At 44.4% G+C, this 20,563-nt stretch overlaps 1 protein-coding gene across 8 annotated transcripts in view; it reads left to right on the forward strand.

Annotated features, from left to right (window-relative positions):
- The window catches only part of LOC137350342 (5'-AMP-activated protein kinase subunit gamma-2), a 510,855-nt gene that overhangs the window by 428,893 nt on the left and 61,399 nt on the right, over positions 1–20,563 (forward strand). For all 8 annotated transcript variants that reach the window (XM_068015054.1, XM_068015056.1, XM_068015052.1 and 5 more), the window contains one exon: positions 4,346–4,427. In XM_068015054.1, coding sequence (XP_067871155.1) covers positions 4,346–4,427 — 82 coding nt within the window. The remainder of the gene's footprint in view (positions 1–4,345; positions 4,428–20,563) is intronic.

Here is a 20,563-nt window from a genome sequence, read left to right on the forward strand (position 1 = left end):
GGGAAACATCCTTTCCACATCCACCCTGTCAGGACCTCTCAGGATCTTATATGTTTCAATCAAGTCACCTCTTACTCTTCTAAACTCCAGTGGATACAAGCCTAGCCTGTCCAATCTTTCCTCGTAAGACAGTCCACCCATTCCAGTTATTAGTCTCGTAAACCTTCTCTGTACTGTTCAAATGTCTGAACTAACGGTCAGTTGTCTCATCACAGGTCCAATATGGTTCCTATTTTAAGAACAGCAGAAGTTAGTTTGTTAGCCATGCCTCAGTGGTAGCACTCTCACTTCTGAGTCAGAGGTTATGGGTTCAGAGACTTGAATGCAATGTCTGGACTGACACTGCTGTGGAGTACTGAGGGAGTGTTGCTCTGTTGGAGATGCTATCTTTCGGACATTAAACCGAGGCCTCGTGTGCCCTCTTAGGTGGACATGACAGATTCTATGTCGTTACTTTGCTGAAGAGCAGGGGAATTCTTCCCAGTGTCCTAGACAATATTTATCACTCAACCTACATCACTAAAAGAGATTATATAGTCAATATAACATTGCTGTTTTTTGGGAGCTTGCTGTGTGCAATATGCCTGCCACGCTTCCTATATTACAACAGTAACTACATTTCAAAAGCATTTTATTGTCTGTAACGTGCTTTGGGATGACCTGAGGATGTAAAAGATGCTCTATAAATGCAGGTAAACCACACCCCAGAGGTAGAGGATTGGAGCTGTTTTATTGGCAGTGTTACTGAGAAAGCAATAACTAGGCAGGAAGTCATTGTTGGAATGATTTTGGTTGGAACACTGAAGAGACAAAGGGACACGTAGCAGGCAGGTTCTAAACCAGACATTGTGAGGTGTAGTAAATAAAAACAAGAAATGCTGGGAATACTCAACAGGTCTGGCAGCATCTGTGGAGAGAGAAGCAGAGTTAACATTTCAGGTCAGTGAGCCTTCATCAGTTCAGAACTGATGAAAGGTCACTGACCTGAAAAGTTAACTCTGCTGCACTCTCCACAGATGCTGCCAGACCTGTTGAGTATTCCCAGCATTTCTTGTTTTTATTTCAGATTTCCAGTAACAGCAGTATTTTTTGCTTTTATATTATTGAGGTGTAGGCCTGGGGCCTAGAAAGGGAGCTTAAAAGATAGGTCAAGTTCTTTTTTCAGTTAGAGGTTGTTTAGAAATAAAAGTAATGCCAACTAACAAGTGAAAAGGATATAGAGGCAGTGGAGAAGGTGCAAAAAAAAAAGATTTACAAGTGTGATACAGAGCTTAGAGGATATAACCATTAGGAAAGATTGAACAGGCTGGGGATCTTTTTCTGTACAGAATAGAAAAGCAAAACAATGCAAGGGGTCATCGACAGTGCTATCAAGCGGCATTTGCTCAGCAATAACCTGCTCACTCATGCTTAGTTTGGGTTCCGCCAGGGCCACTCACTTCCTGACCTCATTACAGCTATGGTCCAAACATGGACAAAAGAGCTGAACTCCAGAGGTGAGAGTGACTGCCCTTGACATCAAGGCAGCATATGACCTAGTATGGCATCAAGGAGCCTTAGTAAAACCGGAGTCAATGGGAATCGGGGGGAAAACACTCCACAGGCTGGAGTCATACCTAGCACAAAGGAAGATGGTTGTGGTTGTTGGAGGTCATTCGTCTCATTCCCAGGACATGACTGCAGGAGTTCCTCAGGGTAGTGTCCTAGGCCCCAACCAACCAATTGCTTTATCAATAAACTTCCCTCCATCATGAGGTCAGAAGTGGGGATGTTCAGCACCCTTCGTGACTTCAAATACTGAAGCAGCCCGTGTCCATATGCAGCAAGACCTGGACAACATCCAGACTTGAGCTGAGAAGTGGCAAGTGACATTCACGCCACACAAGTGCCAGGCAATGACTGTCTCCAACAAGAGAGAATCTAACCATCTTCCTTTGACGTTCAATGGCATTAACATCACTGAATCCCCCACCATCAACATCCTGGGGGTCACCCAGGAACTGCCACATAAACGCTGTAGCTACAAGAGCAGGTCAGAGGCTAGGAATCCTGCGGCGAGTAACTCACCACCTGTATTCCCAAAACCTGTCCACCATCTACAAGGCACGAGTCAGGAGTGTGATGGAATACTCTCCACATGCCTGGATGAATGCAGCTCCAACAACATTCAAGAAGCTCGACCCTATCCAGGACAAAGCAGCCTGCTTGATTGACACCCCGTCCACAAAAAACATTCACTCCATCCACCACCAATGCACAGTGACAGCATGTGTACCATATACAAGATGCACTGCAGCAACTAACCAAGGCTCTTGTGACCTCTACCACCTAGAAGGACCAGGGCAGCAGATGCTTGGGAACACCATCACTTGCAAGTTACCCTCCAAGTCACACACCATCCTGACGTGGAACTATATCTCTGTTCCTTCACTGTCGCTGGGTCAAAATCCTGGCACTCCCTTCCTAACAGCACGGTTGCACCCTAAAGGCTGCAGTGGTTCCAGAAGGCAGCTCACCACTACCTTCTCAAGGGCAATTAGGGATGGGCAATAAATGCTGGCCTAGCCAGTGACGCCCATATCACCCAAACGATTAAATAACAAAAAAGGGCTAAGGGGCGACCTAATAGAGGTGTGTAAGATCATGAAGGGTTCGTTAAGGTGGAAGTAGAGAAAATATTTCCACTTATGGGGGAGACCAAAAATAGGAGTCATAAGTGTTAGTCACTAATAAATTCAGTAAGGAATTCAGGAGCAATTTCTTTACCCAGAGTGTGATGCGAATGTAGAACTCACTATCACAAGGAGTAGTTGAGGCAAATATCATAGTTTCATTTAATGGGAAGCTGGATAATTAAGTGAGGGAGAAAGGATATGTTGATAGGGTTAGATGAAGAGGGTGGGAGGATGCTTGCGTGGAGCATCAACCTGTTGGGCCATATGGTCTATTTCTGTGTTGCAAATTCTGTATAAGTTAGCCCACAAAAAGGGGCAGGGAGTGCAATTGACAAATTTTTTCCCCTCGCTTTTTGAGAATTGAGATCAAGTAAACTGAGTGGACTTTGATTTGATTGTTACTTTGTACATTCTGTCTGTAAAGAAAAATAAAGCGGTGTGATGATTTGCATCAGGTCTCTTGGCTGTGCTTTCAGTCCATCTTCGAGAGGTTGGAGCTGTAAGTGTGAGGGCATGTTCAAAAGACACAATGTTAACTTAGGATCATAAGGGTATCTCCCAGGTTATGCTGTCCGGTAATTAGATATTCGGCAGCATGGGCACACACTTAAGCCTAAGACACTCGGACCGATGATGCAACTGCTTCGCATTACTGTTCTTGACACTCACTAAGACAATCCAAAAGTTTAACAAAGAAACTGAAGAAAATCAGTAAATACTGTAACTATGCCTTCCCACTCATAAATTGTCTGACAGGTATAACATCTCAAGATGGGAATGTATCATTAGCAAATACTGAATTTTAGTACAAATTTGAAATAAAACAGAGCAATAGTTAATTACAGAAAGAACATGTTTGCGTTTCAAAAGCACCTATAATGACCGCAGGACATCTCAAAGTGCGTTGTAGCTGGTTAATTACCTTTTGATGTGTAATTGCTCCTGTAATATCAGAAAACGTGGCAACCTACTTGCCCCCAACAAGATCCCACAAACAGCTATGAGTTAAATAACCAGATAATTTTTTTTAGTGAAGTTGGTTGAGTGGTAAAGATTTCCTTGGACACTGGCAGAGCTCCCTACTCTCTTCAAATAATGTCATGGGATCTTTTATGTACTCTGGAAAGGGAAGAATTGGCCTTAACGTCTCCGATCCACTTGTACTATGGAGTGTCAGTTATGTGCTCATGTCACTGGACTGGGGCTTGAACTCCTGACCTTCTGACTCCAAGGCAAGAGTCCCATTAAGCCGAGGCATTCACCCAGTTGATGTGGAATTCAGTCATATTCTAAGTTGCTTAATCTGAGGTTATTGCTGGTCCTATTTGACATTTTTTTTTTGTGCTGGATCTTCCCTACCGTAACTGCAGTCTTGTCCATGACCCCTAGCCTGAAGTCAGTATTCTGAGTAGGGAGAAGGCATATGCCTGTTCCATAAGAACACCTCTTGGTTGTGATATTGTCTCCTTTTGTGTTGCTTTTGCACCTTCATTTCATTTGTGCTTAAAAATGAATTTTCCTTTCAGCTGCTTTTTATCTTTCTTGTAATCTTTAGATGCAACACAGTCTACCCTGGTTAATTTTGGGCAACTGAAGTAGAGGACTTGTGTCAACTAAGTCAGGTTGTATGCTTGATATTCAGTTTTTAACAACCTCTCTTGTTTCTTCAGGTGAAAAAGGCCTTCTTTGCTTTGGTGGCAAATGGCGTTCGAGCAGCGCCACTTTGGGAGAGTAAAAAACAGAGTTTTGTAGGTAAGTAGATGCATCTGTTGAATCACAATTGGATGGAAGCTGTTTAAAGCCTCTCAATAAATTTAATAAAATCAACCCACAACAGTTGAAGCTTCTGTGCTCTGTACAGAATTTAAGCAGGCAAAATGAAAATGGGAAAAGCAGGAGGGTTAGGGTGTTAAGAATCTTGCTGGCATAGCTGGAGGGACAAGAAACCTTGAGTTTCAAAACTCAATTAAAAGGTTCTTGCCAACAAATGAGATTCAGGGTTGCACAGTATAAAAGTAATTTGAAACATGACATGTAGGAAGTGTGGCATGCTTGGGAGGAGCAGATGACTTTGGGCCTACGGTTCCCAAAGCTGTCCACCACAGGGGGTTTTCCTCGCCTCATGTCTTGGTCTGTTGTAGACTAATTGATAGAGATTGATTGTTACGATTAGGCAGCAATTACATTATCATATCATGTGACTACAGGATGGTAGAAGGCAAACTAGATGGATTTTGCTCTTTTTACATCTAGCAATTCCTGTGTTGTTTGAAATGCACCACGGTGATATTATGGATTGGTGTGTTTAGTGGATCCGGGATCTTGTGCTTGAAACTTTCACTATTTAGCAGTCAACAGTGGCTTTTGTATTTAATACACTCTACAAATGTTACTATTGTACAATTTACTGCACAGAGCACTGATTAAGCAGGTTAGATTTCGTTATTTTCAATATTTGGGTGACTAGTGTCCCTTACTACATCGGATTTTTTTCTGTCTCCCACATCCTTGTGACTTTTTGAGCAATTGAAAGTGGTTTGAGAAGTGAGAAAGTTAGTTCCCACTTGAGTTTCTTGACACAACGTTGTCAAAACTGTACTCAAACCTGGTGCTAGCACATTGTGCCAGAAATACCCTTCAGGATCTCTGTTAAAATCACATGGCTAGATGGAGTTATTTTTAAGATCAGTCATGATCGAATTGAGTGGCAGAACCGGTTGGAGGGGCTGAATGGCCTATTCTTGTTCCTATGAATTCCTTAACATGCTCTTGTTTAGCTCTGTCCTTGTGTTTATTTGACTGGGAGGACTTAATGAGTCTGGTGGCATGATGGAGCTAACTTGGCATGCTTGGCTGAAGTTACATGATTGCTGCAGCACCCAAGTTAATGACTTTACCTTTTTAGTTCAACTTCACTTGCACAGTCTGACTTGTCAAATCCCCCAACATGGTTCCCTCAATAATTGGTACTTGCTGTTTGAATATTTTTTTAAAAAACATTAATAGAAAGGCAAATAAATAAGCGTGTTAGTTAAAGGATTCTTTTAGTTTAAAAAAAGATCAACTAGGAAGGATGTGGAAGCTTTAGAGAGGGTGCAGAGGAGATTTACCAGGATGCTGCCTGGACTGGAGGGCATGTCCTACGAAGAAAGATTGAGGGAGCTAGGGCTTTTCTCATTGGAGCGAAGAAGGATGAGAGGTGACTTGATAGAGGCGTACAAGATGATGAGAGGCATAGATAGAGTGGCTAGCCAGAGACTTTTTCCCAGGGTGGAAAGGGCTATCACCAGGGGGCATAATTTTAAGGTGATTGGAGGAAGGTTTCGGGGAGATGTCAGAGGTAGGTTCTTTACACAGAGAGTGGTGGGTGCGTGGAATGCGCTGCCAGCGGTGGTAGTAGAAGCAGATACGTTAGGGACATTTAAGCGACTCTTGGATAGGTACATGGATGATAGTAGAATGAAGGGTAGGTAGTTAGTTTGATCTTAGAGTAGGTTAAAGGTTTGGCACAACATCGTGGGCTGAAGGGCCTGTACTGTGCTGTACTGTTCTATGTTCTAACATAATGTCAGTGGGATGTGAACAAATTGCATTGTGCTTTGTGAAAAAGCCTTCTGTTCTGATTTTAATTTTGAATATGTGTAGCTTTTTTATAAAGCATTACGATGTATGTTGTACGACCCACAGTTCTAATCTTGGTATTTTGTAGATTATCCATCATTTCTGGATAAAATTGTATGTCAGTTTAAACGTCAGAACTGAACAGTGTTTGCTGGACAATTGTATTTGGTTTCCAACTTTTTGGGGGGCTTCTACCCTCTGGGATTAACCTTTGGACATTACAGATCATAATTGGAGAGCAGCTAATAAAATCTAGACCAGAGTAATTTATCACTAGACTAGAGGAGTCAAAAGTACGTCCCACAGAACAGTTTTATCCGGTTCCTGGGGAACTGCGTTGTGCTCCTCCTTTGTAGCGTGCAGCTGTGTAAGTCACTCCATTTATTTTAAATCATTCTTTGCACGTCGCTGGCGAGGTCAACATTTATTGCCCCATCCCTTGAACCGTTGTAGTCCATGTGACATAGGTACACCCACAATGTTTTCTGTAGCGGTTTGATATAACTGAGTGGCTTACTGAGCCATTTCAGAGTTGAGAGTCAACCACATTGCTTTGGATCTGGAGTCACAGGTAGGCCTGACCAGGTAAGGATGGCAGATTTCCTCCCCTGAAAGACATTAGTGAACCAGGGGCATTTACAACATTCTGGTAGTTAATATTAGTAAGATCAGCATTTTATTCCACATTTATTAATTAAACTTAAATTCCCCCCAGCTGCTATGGTGGGATTTGAACTCGTATCTGCGGTGCGTTAGTCCGGGACTCTGCATTTCTAGTCCAGTAACATTACCACTTTGCTATCATCTGCCATGTTATGGTTCTGACGTTTTGGCTACACATTGGGATATGGAAGCTCAATAGAGATAGGGTGACTGTGGAGCTGAGCGGCACTCATTGTTTCAAACTGTGGGTAAGTGGGGCTGGAGCTTGGGGGCCAGGGTTAGTGGGGTGCTGTGGGATCGAGTTCTGTCTGTTGCAGTGGCCTTTTAGCATGGAATTAGTGGCTGCGCACAGGGAGCTGCATCTCCCACCCTGATTTTACACTGCAGGCTGCGACCGCCACTGCTCGTGCTGAGAGAGGAACAGCACTCAGCACATCCACAGTGCTGCTTCCTCAGGTGCACACTTGGGCAGCTACAAACAGCCCTGAGCCTGGCATCCCATCTCATCTATTTCTTCCTTGCTTTGAACCTTGCAGAGTTTCCAGCTCGAGCTGAAATCAGCAGTGAGAGAAAAAACTGAATGATATAAAGGGCTGGTAGCGGGGGTTTTTCTTTAGAAGAGAATATCGCTGCTCTGTGTATTCCTTTTTTTACAAGCTTGAAACAGTGCCAAGATGGATTGGATATCACTTTACAAAATGAAATGTGTGCATAGATTTTGCATTTTTCTCTTATGCATATGTCAGTCCTGTCTTGCCTGCTTAGAAAATCAAATTAACCCTTTGTTCTAGGTTAAGTTATGGAAGAAGTCAAAATCTGGAACCCACAGTGCAAAAGCAACAACAACTTGCATTTATAGAGTACTTTTAACATAGTAACATATCTCAACAAAATCTGGCACCGAGGCACATGAGATATTAGGACAAGTAACCAAAAGCCTGATTGAAGAGCTAGGTTTTAAGCGTCTTGACTGAGAGAGGTTTAAGGAGGGAATTTTCAGAGCTTGGGGCCCAAGTTGAAGGTAAGGCGGCCAATGGTGAAGTGATGAATACAAGATATTTTAGAGGGTATTATGCTGCACTCCCAGCCACTTGCCTTTTTGTTTGACTCTGAGGAGTACGAAAAGGAAAAGATGAATTTCTAAAGCGAGACCCTCTTAGAACAGGCTGATAAGCCCCCTCTTGGGTACAGAATCCAGAGACAGACAGGTGGAAGCAGAAACCTAATAAATAATTAATATGCCGAATGTTGAGTTAAACTCTAGTTTGAAAGAAAAGTGCTGACTTCTCAGTGATTTTTGTTAAAGCTACACAATTATTATGGCGTAATGACCCGTGGTGTAGGATCTGACAGCTGAAAGATGGAATTGGAAGGAGGGAATGTCCTGTGGCTGTGATTTTAATGATACTTATCCAGTCTTGGCGAGGCAGATGTTCTTATGTTTCAATCCATTGATTATGCTTTTATTTGCTCCATTTACTTTACTGATGGGTATAAATCTAACAATTTATTGATTTAATTTAAAAATAAAATAGTTATTGTGTCTCTCTCGAACCCATGCTACTGATTCACCTGAAAAAAAAACAATTGCTACATGCTTCAGTGCCTTTGTTACAGCTGTTTTTAAAGCTGTGCTCCTAGTCTTTTCTGTCACTTTTGTATACCCCTTCTTAAAATGTGCAGTTTGCAACCCAGCGCACATACAGTGCCATCTATCAATTACTTGGAAATATGATTCTCTGTTGTGTTAGCTAAGTTTGACGATGAACCAAAATTGCAAGAGACATTGGTAGGTTAAGTGAGTGTGCAGAACTGTGGCAGATGCATCTCAATGCAGGTAACTGAGGTCATCCATTGGATCAAAAAGGATAAATTTGAGTATTTAAATAGTTAAAAGCTAGGATCCCAAGAGATTTAGGAGTTCTTGTATACAGATGACTAAAATATAATGGGTACAATAAAAATCAAAAGCTAGTGGAATGTTGGCCTTTATAACTAGAGGGCCAGAATATAAAGGGAAGGAAGTCTTTCTAAAGCTAATCAAAGATCTAGTTGGTCCATATCTGTAGTACTGTGTACAATTCTGGGCACTGCACCTTAGAAAGGATATATTGGCCTTGGAAAGAGAGCAGTGCAGGTTCACCAGAATGTTACCATGGCTCCAAAGTTAGATTGTGAAGAGAGTTGAATATTGAAGCTTATGGTGTGAATTTTAGAATTTCGGAAGGAACTGATGAGCTAGATAGAGGGGAAATTTTTCCACTGGTAAAGGTGTCCTGGCCATGGGGACATAACTAAAAATCAGAGCTAGGCCATTCAGGAGAGAAGTTCAGAAACCCTTCTTCACACATACGGTGGTAAAAGGCAGTAGATGCTAGCTCAACTCATAATGTAGACTATGAGATTGAGATTTTGGATAGACAAGGGTATAAAAGGATATGGAGCCCAGGCAGGTTCATGGCATTAAGCTTGGATGTGATCTCCTTTAATGGTGGAACAGGCTTGAGGGTCTGAATGATCTACTCTTGTTCCTGGGTTCCTATTTCAGTAACTTATGAAATTAATTTTGTATTCCTTTGTGGACATGAATGGAAAGCCCATGTGTTTGATTCGTAAGCAAAGGATAGCTGTGGTGGAAGGGGACGATGTTCAAAGACACTATGAAGCAAACTATGGTGAGAAATGTGACATGTAGACCAAGTTACATAAAGATGAATTTTCTGAATTAGTGTGTCACTTAAAAAGCAACAGTGTTTGCTAATACTCGACATGTAAATGATGCTGCTCTTAAGATGTGATTGCCCAGGAAATAGCTGTTGTCATAGAGTCTACAGCATAGAAACAGGCCCATCGTGTCTGTGCCGGCCATCAAGCACCTACCTATTCTAATCCCATTTTCTAGCACTTGGCCCGTAGCCTTGTATGCTGTGGCGTTTCAAGTGCTCATCTAAATACTTCTTAAATGTTGTGAGGGTTCCTGCCTCTACCACCCCTTCAGGCAGTGTGTTCCAGATTCCAACCACCCTCTGGGTGAAAGAAATTATTTGAGGAAATACTTTGAGGGAGGAATATTGAAGAACTGCCTGCTGAATCCTACAGAAATAATCAGTGAAAATTCAAGCATGTGCCAGTAGCATAGGCCCGAGGATTAGCTGAAATTGGGCCTCGGGCCTCATTTCAAAAATCAAGGGGGACTGCCAGCCCCCATCAGGCAGCCTGACTGATGTCATGATTCAAATTTGGCCCTGCTGCATTGCCAAAATGTCCTGGGAGGGGGTGAGGAGAAGGATGCTGGCAGTAGCCCATAGTGCTGTGTCTGGGAGGAAGTCTCCTGATCCAGGAAATTAACAAAAAACACTTCCCTACAATTTCTTAAGTGGCCTCCAGCCCCTTTAAGGATCACTGGTTAGGCTGCTGGAAAAACTAGTTGGAGAATTGCGGCGAAATGAGTACCAATTTATATCCTAGTGTGCCCAAATAACTTTTACTGAATGTGGCCCATTTTCAAATGCCAGGACATCAGTTTGATCCCACTATCACTTTTTCATGGGATGTTAGCGTCACTGGCAAGGTCAGCATTTGTTGTCCATCCCTCATTGCCCTTGAGAAAGGTGGTGAGCTGCCTTCTTGAACCACTGCATCTCATCTGATGTAGGTACACCCATAGTGCTGTTAGAAATAGACAATGAAGGAATTGCTATATAGTTCCAAGTCAAGATGGTGTGGGCTTGGAGGGGAGCTTGTAGGAGGTGGTGTTCCCATGCATCTGCAGCCCTTGTCCTTCTAGTGGTAGAGGTCGTGGGTTTGGAAGGTGCTGTCAAAGGAGTCTTGGTGAGTTGCTGCAGTCCTGTAGATGGTATACACTCTGTCACTGTGCGCCAGTGGTGGAGGGAATGAATATCTAAGGTGGTGGATGGGGTGCTGATCAAGTGGACTGCTTTGTCCTGGATGGTGTTGAGCTTCTTGAGTGTTGTTGGAGCTGCACTCATCTTGGCAAGTGGAGAGTATTCCATCACACTCCTGACTTTGTAGAGGGTGGACAGAATCTAAAATTAGTTTGTTCATTAAAATATTATTTTGTTAGATCAAGCCCCCATATGGTAATTCTGTCTCTTCTGTACAGGGATGAGCTCGTATAGTAACCAGCCACTGAAATTTAACCTTGACTTACTCTTTTGTCCAAAAGTAATTCAGCCCCTCAAATCTATTCGCCATTCAGTTGTCTTATAAATTGTATTCAAATGTAATAATCAGTGGGTGGGTTGGGGGAAAATCTTCCAAATGGTTAGCTATGTCGTATTGCAAAAGTGTACCCTATTCTTTAAATGGCGACATCTTGCAGTATAATGCAGAGTAAGCCATCAATATGACTCAGTTGGAAGCTCTCGTGCCTTTGAATCTAAAGATCATAGCTTCAAGCCTCACTTCAGCACTTGAATAGGTAATTGAGACTGACAGTGAGGGATTGCTGCATTGTCAGAGGTGATACCTTTCAGACAAGATGCTAAAACCAAGATCTTGTCTGCGTGTTCAAGCAAATGTAAAAAGATCCCTTGACCCTGAAGGAGAACAGGGGAGTTGTACCATTCTTCCTGCCAACATTTATCCCTGAACCAACAGCAGTGAAAAACAGACTGACCGGTCATTGTTTCATTTGCTGTGATGTATCTCTCTACCTAACAGCAGTCACTGTATTGCAAAAAAGAACTAATTGACTCTTGCTAAAACCCACTTTTTATTCAAAACCAATTCATTCATATTATCCGAATTCCATTTTTAGCAATAAATTCTGACTTGCTGTGTTTATGTTGCTTGATTCAAGTTACAGGATAATTCATATTTTTAGCACAACAAATAACTTGTGGATTATCAGAAGTATACTGTATATACAGAATCAGGCCATTCAGCCTAACTAGTTTGCTTGTGTTTATACTGTACATGAGCCGTCTCATTCTATCTCAACCTTTCAGCATATCTTTCTATTCCCCTCTCTCTCGTGCTCGTTTAGTTTTCTTTTTGAAGTATTTAAGGTATTTGCCTCAACCACTTGGGTGTGGTGGCGGATTCCACATTCTAACCACTGTCTAATCCCCATCAGTGATATTAGACTGGTATTAACCTTTGTCATGAACCTGCTGTGTGATACTGTATGCACACAAGTCTATTCGTTCTATATGCAGGTATTTGTCACTAAATTGCACTTTTGGTCTTGAGATATTTTTCCAATAACCAATGCTGCTCTTTCCCACCCCATTGTACACACATCTTCATGGCTTATGTCACTACTGTTTTATGCCCATCAAGATAGAGGAGGTGGCTCCTGACCTGAGTTGCAACCCATATTTGTTAATGGTGGTTCTTCTTCTTTGGCCTCCTTGTCTCGAGAGATAATGGGTAAGTGCCTGGAGGTGGTCAGTGGTTTGTGGAGCAGCGCCTGGAGTGGCTATAAAGGCCAATTCTAGACTCTTCCACAGGTGCTGCAGAAAAATTTGTTTGTCGGGGCTGTTACACAGTTGGCTGTCCCCTTGCGCTTCTGTCTTTTTTCCTGCCAACTGCTAAGTCTCTTCGACTCGCCACACTTTAGCCCTGCCTTTATGGCTGCCCGCCAGTTCTGGCGAACGCTGGCAACTGACTCCCACAACTTGTGATCAATGTCACAGGACTTCATGTCGCGTTTGCAGACGTCTTTAAAGTGGAGACATGGACGGCCGATGGGTCTGATACCAGTGGCGAGCTCGCTGTACAATGTGTCTTTGGGGATCCTGCCATCTTCCATGCGGCTCACATGGCCAAGCCATCTGAAGCGCCGCTGACTCAGTAGGATGTATAAGCTGGGGATGTTGGCCGCCTCGAGGACTTCTGTGTTGGAGATACGGTCCTGCCACCTGATGCCAAGTATTCTCCGGAGGCAGCGAAGATGGAATGAATTGAGATGTCGCTCTTGGCTGACATACATTGTCCAGGCCTCGCTGCCATAGAGCAAGGTACTGAGGACACAGGCTTGATACACTCGGACTTTTGTGTTCCGTGTCAGTGCGCCATTTTCTCACACTCTCTTGGCCAGTCTGGACATAGCAGTGGAAGCCTTTCCCATGCGCTTGTTGATTTCTGCATCTAGAGACAGGTTACTGGTGATAGTTGAGCCTAGGTAGGTGAACTCTTGAACCACTTCCAGAGCGTGGTCGCCGATATTGATGGATGGAGCATTTCTGACATCCTGCCCCATGATGTTCGTTTTCGTGAGGCTGATGGTTAGGCCAAATTCGTTGCAGGCAGTCGCAAACCTGTCGATGAGACTCTGCAGACACTCTTCAGTGTGAGATGTTAAAGCAGCATCGTCAGCAAAGAGGAGTTCCCTCATGAGGACTTTCCGTACTTTGGTCTTCGCTCTTAGACGGGCAAGGTTGAACAACCTGCCACCTGATCTTGTGTGGAGGAAAATTCCTTCTTCTGAAGACTTGAACGCATGTGAGAGCAGCAGGGATAAGAAAATCCCAAACAGTGTGGGTGTGAGAACACAGCCCTGTTTCACGCCACTCAGGATAGGAAAGGGGTCTGATGAGGTGCCGCTATGCTGAATTGTGCCTTTCATATTGTCATGGAATGAGGTGTTGATACTTAGTAGCTTTGGTGGACATCCGATCTTTTCTAGTAGTCTGAAGAGACCATGTCTGCTGACGAGGTCAAAGGTTTTGGTGAAATCAATGAAAGCAATGTAGAGGGGCATCTGTTGTTTGTGGCATTTCTCCTGTAGCTGATGAAGGGAGAACAGCATGTCAATGGTCGATCTCTCTGCACGAAAGCCACTCTGTGCCTCAGGGTACACGCGCTCGCCCAGCTTCTGGAGCTTGTTTAAAGCGACTCGAGCAAAGACTTTCCCCACTATGCTGAGCAGGGAGATTCCACGGTAGTTGTTGCAGTCACCGCGGTCACCTTTGTTTTTATAGAGGGTGATGATATTGGCATCGCGCATGTCCTGAGGTATTGCTCCCTCGTCCCAGCACAGGCAAAGCAGTTCATGGAGTGCTGAGAGTATAGCAGGCTTGGCACTCTTGATTATTTCAGGGGTAATGCTGTCCTTCCCAGGGGCTTTTCCGCTGGCTAGAGAATCAATGGCATCACTGAGTTCCGATTTTGTTGGCTGTACGTCCAGCTCATCCATGACTGGTAGAGGCTGGGCTGCATTGAGGGCAGTGTCAGTGACAACATTCTCCCTGGAGTACAGTTCTCGGTAGTGCTCAACCCAGTGGTTCATTTGCTTGCGTTGGTCAGTGATTGTGTCCCCTGATTTAGATTTGAGGGGGGCGATCTTCTTGATGGTTGGCCCACAAGCTCTCTTAATGCCATCAGACATTCCTCTGATGTTTCCGGTGTCTGAGGCCAGCTGAATATGACTGCATAGGTGTTGCCTGTAGTCATTTGCGTAGTGCCTCGCTGTTCTTTGTGCAGCGCTTCAGGCTGCTTTAAGTGCTACGGATGTTAACTCGCTTGTAGTTCAACAGTGCAGTGCGCTTAGCGGCTATGACAGGTTCCAGTTCTTCAAAATGAGATTGAAACCAGTCTGCATTCCTCTTCGCAAGTTTGCCATAGGTGGTCAAAGCTGACTCATAGATGGCGTCTCTGATGTGGGCCCATTTGGTCTCAGCATCCCCTGTGGGAGTGTTTTGAAAGGCTTTTACAAGTGAATTTAGAAATTTTTGTAACAGCTGTGGATGAGAAATTCTGCTCGTGTTGATGCGCGGGTGGCCCTTCTGCTTGGAGTGATGCAGCTTCTTTGGATTGAGTCTAACCTTGCTGCACACCAGGGAGTGGTCGGTGTCGCAGTCCGCACTGTGGAAGCTGCGTGTGATTTTAACACTGTTTAAGGAGGCTTGCCTTGTGACGATGAGGTCCAGCTGGTGCCAACAACGCGATCTTGGGTGCCTCCATGAAACCTGGTGACAGGGTTTAGTGTGAAAGAACGAGTTGGTGATGCAGAGGTTATGATAGGTACACAACTCAAGCAGTCTCTGTCCATTCTCATTCATGCGTCCAACGCCATAGCGCTCAAGGCAGGAGGGCCATGAGTCATGGTCAGCCCCAACCCTGGCATTAAAGTCCCCCAGCAGGAACAGGTGTTTGGAGTTGGGGATGCTACTAATATTATGGAGTTCCTCGTAGAACTGGTCTTTAGCTTCAGGTGGGGAGCAGAGTGTTGGAGCATAGATGCTGAGTAGGTGTACTGGACCAGAGGCGGTGAGCAGTCGGATGGACAGTACGCGTTCCGAGCCATTTGAGGGAGGCTCTATCATGCTGAGCAAGGAGTTTCTGATGGCGAAGCCCACTCCATGCTGTCTTGGTTCTTCAGGATCCCTACCCTGCCAGAAGAAGGTGTAGTCTTGCTCTGTTCGAGATCCACTCACAGGGAGGCGTGTCTCCTGAAGTGCTGCAGTGTCTACATTAAGTCTACTGAACTCGTTGTTAATGATGGCGGTCTTCCGAGAATCGTTGATTTGTGTAAGGTCTTCCGACAGGCCAGGACACACAGTTCTGACGCTTTCGTGCTGTTTGCTGCGGTGTTGCAGTCCACTTTTCGGGCAATTACCCTGAGCTCCAAGCACCCATTGAAGCAGGTGGACTGTGGCGGGACAGAACCTTATTGACTGGGGGCTGCCCGGTTTGAGGCGGGCAGTAGCTGACCAGGGAGGGGCGGTAGCTGACCAGGGAGGTGCGATGACCCCTCCCACCGACAAAGGCAACCCGTGGTGCCCAATCTCTATGCCAATTGAGCTGGACTTATAACCCGTAACTGCTGCCTTCCGTGTTGTTTCGGTTGCTGTGAGGCGACTTTGGAGTGACCTGTCCATGGCGCATGCCTGGGCGAATGTATGGAGGTTGAGAGTTGCCCAAGGGTCAAAACCCTCCTCTCTGCCTTTCTGGTGGGATCCAAAGGAGTGCAGAGCACAACGTTTGGCACTGGTATGGCTGCAGGAACTGCTGGAAACATGCCAAAGGTGACACATGACCGCCTACGGGGTTCCGCTCCGGATTTTGTGTTAGGGTTTCCTCCCTTAGCCTTGGTCTCTCCTGAGATGCCCACAGGGCAGTGGGGTTGTTAGGGCCTCTACACAGGGGTAGGAGGATGCCGGTGGGAGGAGTGGGTGCGAGGGGGAGGGGTGCGAGGGGGAGCTGGGAAGGGGGCTGTAAGGGGGTGGGGAGGGGGTGCAGGGGGCAGCAGGGTGCGGTGGGGGGTGGGGTGAGCTGGGAAAGGGGGTGCAGGTAATAAACCATTTCATCAGTTCCCACCATCGATGCCGGAAAAGCTCATCCGTGTCCTCCGGGAGGTGAGCGACAGCCTCGGGTGCCGGTACCAGCAGGAATTCGCCGACATTGCGCTGCAGGTGCTCTCCGAGCCATCTCCCGCGGGCGCTTTGAAGTTGTGGTCGGGGAGTCATTTGTGGCTTTTTGCGTGTTCGGGGCACCTTTTCCGCAAGGCTTCCCCCCTGTGATAGTCTTATTGCCCTAGGGTCCCGCTGCTCCTCCTTCTCTACAATGGACTTACCGCACGCCGTGGCCGCGGACACTCTGGGCGGTGTAGACAGCAGGATCGAAGTATCACCAGCTGTACTTTGTAATTTCGTCCGGATTACGTTCAATTCCATTGAGTGCTCAATGAGGAAAACAAAGAGCAGGTATGGCTGGGGGAGGGCAGTGGGCCCAAGTAACATTTAACTAGCTGTTAGCTTGTAGTTAGGGCTAAAATGAACTGATTGAAGAGCCAGGGGAATTTAAACAGTTTAAGAGGGTAGATTGGGGGAGAAAACACTTAAGAATGGGAGCAGATGGCCATGGATAGAGTTGAACAGCAAGGGAGCTTCCTAGGGAGCTTATAGCCCAGGAGCCATCTTGGATCAATGGTAGGTTCCACCTAATATGAGGTCACTGAAATTGCTCAAATGGAGCTTTGCTTGATACTTCAATCCAGAAAGGGTTCCAAACCATGTTGGAATATCACTGTAGTATTAACAGATGTGAAGTGATTTTTTTTCCCCCAAGAATATTTTATTCTTGCTGTTGGCTAAACACTTTGCTTTGGTGCAGTGATCAACATCCCAGCTGAGATAAGCAGCTCATTGCATTAGTAAAGCCAGAGTATTAATTACACTGGGATTTTAAACTCTCTAATTTTTTTTACTCTGTATGTTGCAGAGGCAGTTAACTATATCAATAACTGTATTCATCTGGATTGTTGTGTAGTTTGTATCTGCTATAAACCTGTACGCTTGTAGGAAGAAACTGAGATTACTTACTGTTGTGCATTGAAAATAGGCATTTTTTTGATGACTGACAATGCACTCCTCCTTCTCATCTAACCAGCAGCAGGAGGGAGATATTGGATTCAAGATATCAGATATGCTATTTTCAAATTTAAAAAAAAAAAAGGGGTGCTGTTTAGTTAGCATGTTACCAGAGTTTGAATCCAATCTGCATTGTTTGGGCAAACTCCTCATCTTTTTGATTTTGTTGCTCTTACATGAAGCCTTATCTCGGTGGCCAATGATGCAGGCCCACAGCACAAAATTACTATGAATTTGTTACAAAACCTCACTGGAAGCCTTGCAATGATTGATTAGTGTAGGAGGGGATGGACAAATTGAGGCAGATTGGAAGGAACTTAGTTCAGCATCTAAGTAGGTAAAGAAGAGTGTTTCACAGAAATAACAGCAAAATACTGCAGTTGCTGGAAATCTGAAATAAAAAGAAAGTGCTGGAAATAGCAGGTCAGGCAGGATCTGTGGAGAGAGAAGCAGAGTTAATGTTTCTGATGAAAGGTCACAAACCTGAAACTTTAACTCTGCTTCTCTCTCCACAGATGCTGCCTGACCTAAGTATTTCCAGCACATTGTTTTTCTCAGATTTGTGAGGTATCTGCTACTTTTTACTGCTTTAGCAAATCAGATAGAAAGTTTTATTAGCCAGAAAAGCTAAAAGTGTCTTTTGTCTAAGGTGCTTAACATCTGTTGCACATTTTCCTATCGTACACTAATAATCATAAGCTTTGAATACCAGAGACTAAGTTCTAAAGTGTTAATTAATCTCTCTTTCTGTACTATGAATACTTTACAACCAGTGCTGTATTTGATTCTTGCCTGGGCTGAGCAGGAAAGTGTAGACCCAGCTTTTAGAACCCCCAACCAAATTTTACAATCTTAATTAATCCTTGAGTGCCTTTGGATTTGAAAATTATTTGGAATTTCTGGGTGACTGGAGTAAATGCAAGTCCACTTAATTTAATGAAGGCTTAATTTGTTAATCTTCATGTCAAAAGACATCGATATTTCATTCCCTGCGAGGCCCATTCCCCTAAAACATTGCGCTTAAGAACTTTCATGGATGATTCAGCTCTTGAAATGAGCTGACTGTTAAGTGAAGAACCTCTGATTTCAGTAGTTTGGCATCTATAATATTTTCTACTTTAACAGAGATGCAATGACAAGTGGAAGAAACTGTGTTGCATTGTCAGAAAAATCACTTCACAGCTGTCAATACTGTAGTGGCATTCCAACACTGCATGCAACCCCTGCTTGCTTGAAGGATCAGGCATTGCTCCATTAGAGTACATTAATTGACCATCACAGCTTTCCATCCTGTTATAGGTCGAAGCATCCATTAGCAATCCCTTGTATTTAGCAGGAATAGTCGTTTAGTAGTACAGAACTTGAATATTGCTGAAAATAGAGACATGTTGTTGAAACTTTTCATCTTGTACTCATCAAAACAATCGCAAGAATAACCAATGTCAGGGAAAACAACAATTTTATATTGCATGAGAAGAGAGTGGTGATTGGTTGGCAGGTGAACTCTGGTAGAGGTGTTGCCATGGCAAATGCACCAGTTATGGTGACTGACAGTTAACTGCCAAGCTTTGTTTAAAATTTAAACCAGGCAGCTTGACTCTGTTCAAGGCATTACCCTGAGGAATGAACCAGCGAATGGCTGTCATTTATTTTGTTTAGCTGAAACAGGCGCAATGTTGGTATATATTCTTTCTGTCTGCAAAGAACAGGCCCCTGTGTATTAATATACCTAGCTTCCAATACGCGCAAATGTGCCACACTGCGTGCCCTAATGACCATCTTAAATTGGTTGTCAACGTAATTCTTAGCACACTGTGGACTATTTAGCAAATATTGTCCAATCACGGAATAACATCTAATGTTGGACAATGTGTTTTGAGTTTGGCAAGCACAGGCTGTTTGGGTACGGTCCATATCTTGCCCATTGTGAGCAGCAGAAGGGACATGTTGTTTGATACGATTCGCCAGTCTTTGGGACGTGCAGCCTATATACCTAGCATCACGCTGGCATTGAAATTCATATATCACATTACTCATTTGTGCGATAGGCAGAATATCATTTTGGCTTGATGGCAGCATCCTGTTAGTGGCGAACACCACACATGTTGCTACTGCATAGTAACAGCATGAAACAGCTAGCTTTACCTGTTGCTCAAATTTTTTTTTGGGATGCATTACCCTTCCAGGATAATTTGAGGTAGACTGGGCACTTTTCTGGGCCGAGAAAGACTGCTTTAGGCCTATTCATAAGTTTGCGCGATATACAGTGAGAAATGATCTGATCGGGGTAGCCATTGTCACGCAGGATGTCTTTGATTCACCCTATTGCAGCATCAAGCTTGCATGGTGAGTAAATGGCTCGGCCCTTATTTATGAGGTTGCTGATAAGGCAATCTTATAGTGCGTGGAACTGTAAGAATCCCGACACGTGTATTGACCAGTGAAGGTAGGTTTGCAGTAGACCGTGGTAGAAAACCCCTTAGCAGATTTCTCAGCTAGTACGTCAAGGAAAGGGAGCTCACTTGACTGCTCCGTTTCTTAGGTGAATTTGAGCACAGGGTGGAGCCTATTAAGACGTGTAAGGAAATGCAGGCAAGTGGAGTTGTTGTAGAAGTTCAGCCATGATCTTATTAAATGGTTGAACAGGCTCAGTGGACTGTATGGCCTATTCCTGCTCCCATTATGTTCTTATCGTAATCTGCCGAAATAGGCCATTGTAAGACCTGAACATAATGCACTGAGGGGATCTTTTTACGTTCCAGTCCTGCTATTCACGTTAGCCCTGACTCTGAAGGCAATGATGTAATGCAAATGGAGTGGTACCAGTAGCTCAGGTAGCTTTCTCTGTGCTGCGATGGATGGGCCCACTGCTACCAAATGTTAATGGTTACTTATAGCTCTGTGAGCCAGTGCTTATTTTTCCATTCACAGGTGGTCTGAGCACTTGGCTTACCCATGTGTGATTTTACATTGCTGATCTGTACAAAACTTCTCTCGGCATTGAGGCCCCCCAGCCTGAGCTGCAGTCTGCCCCACAATCTGATCCAAACCCCAATCTGCAACCTTCTCTGCATTCTGATTGCTGGGAATTTTCCCCAAAGGACTCTGGCTACTGCCTCCTACCACTGGTTTTCCTGCCTGGTAGCCAGCCAGCCTATAGGTGGGAAACGGATGAAAAAAAATTGATGTCTTGCAGATAAATTTGCCAGGAACCAAGTCCCCAGCCTTGCTAGTCCCCTCCTTCTCCCCCTTTCCCCCACCTCCCCT

Source organism: Heterodontus francisci, chromosome 2 (genome assembly GCF_036365525.1).
Source record: "Heterodontus francisci isolate sHetFra1 chromosome 2, sHetFra1.hap1, whole genome shotgun sequence".
NCBI classification, from domain to species: Eukaryota; Metazoa; Chordata; class Chondrichthyes; order Heterodontiformes; family Heterodontidae; genus Heterodontus; species Heterodontus francisci.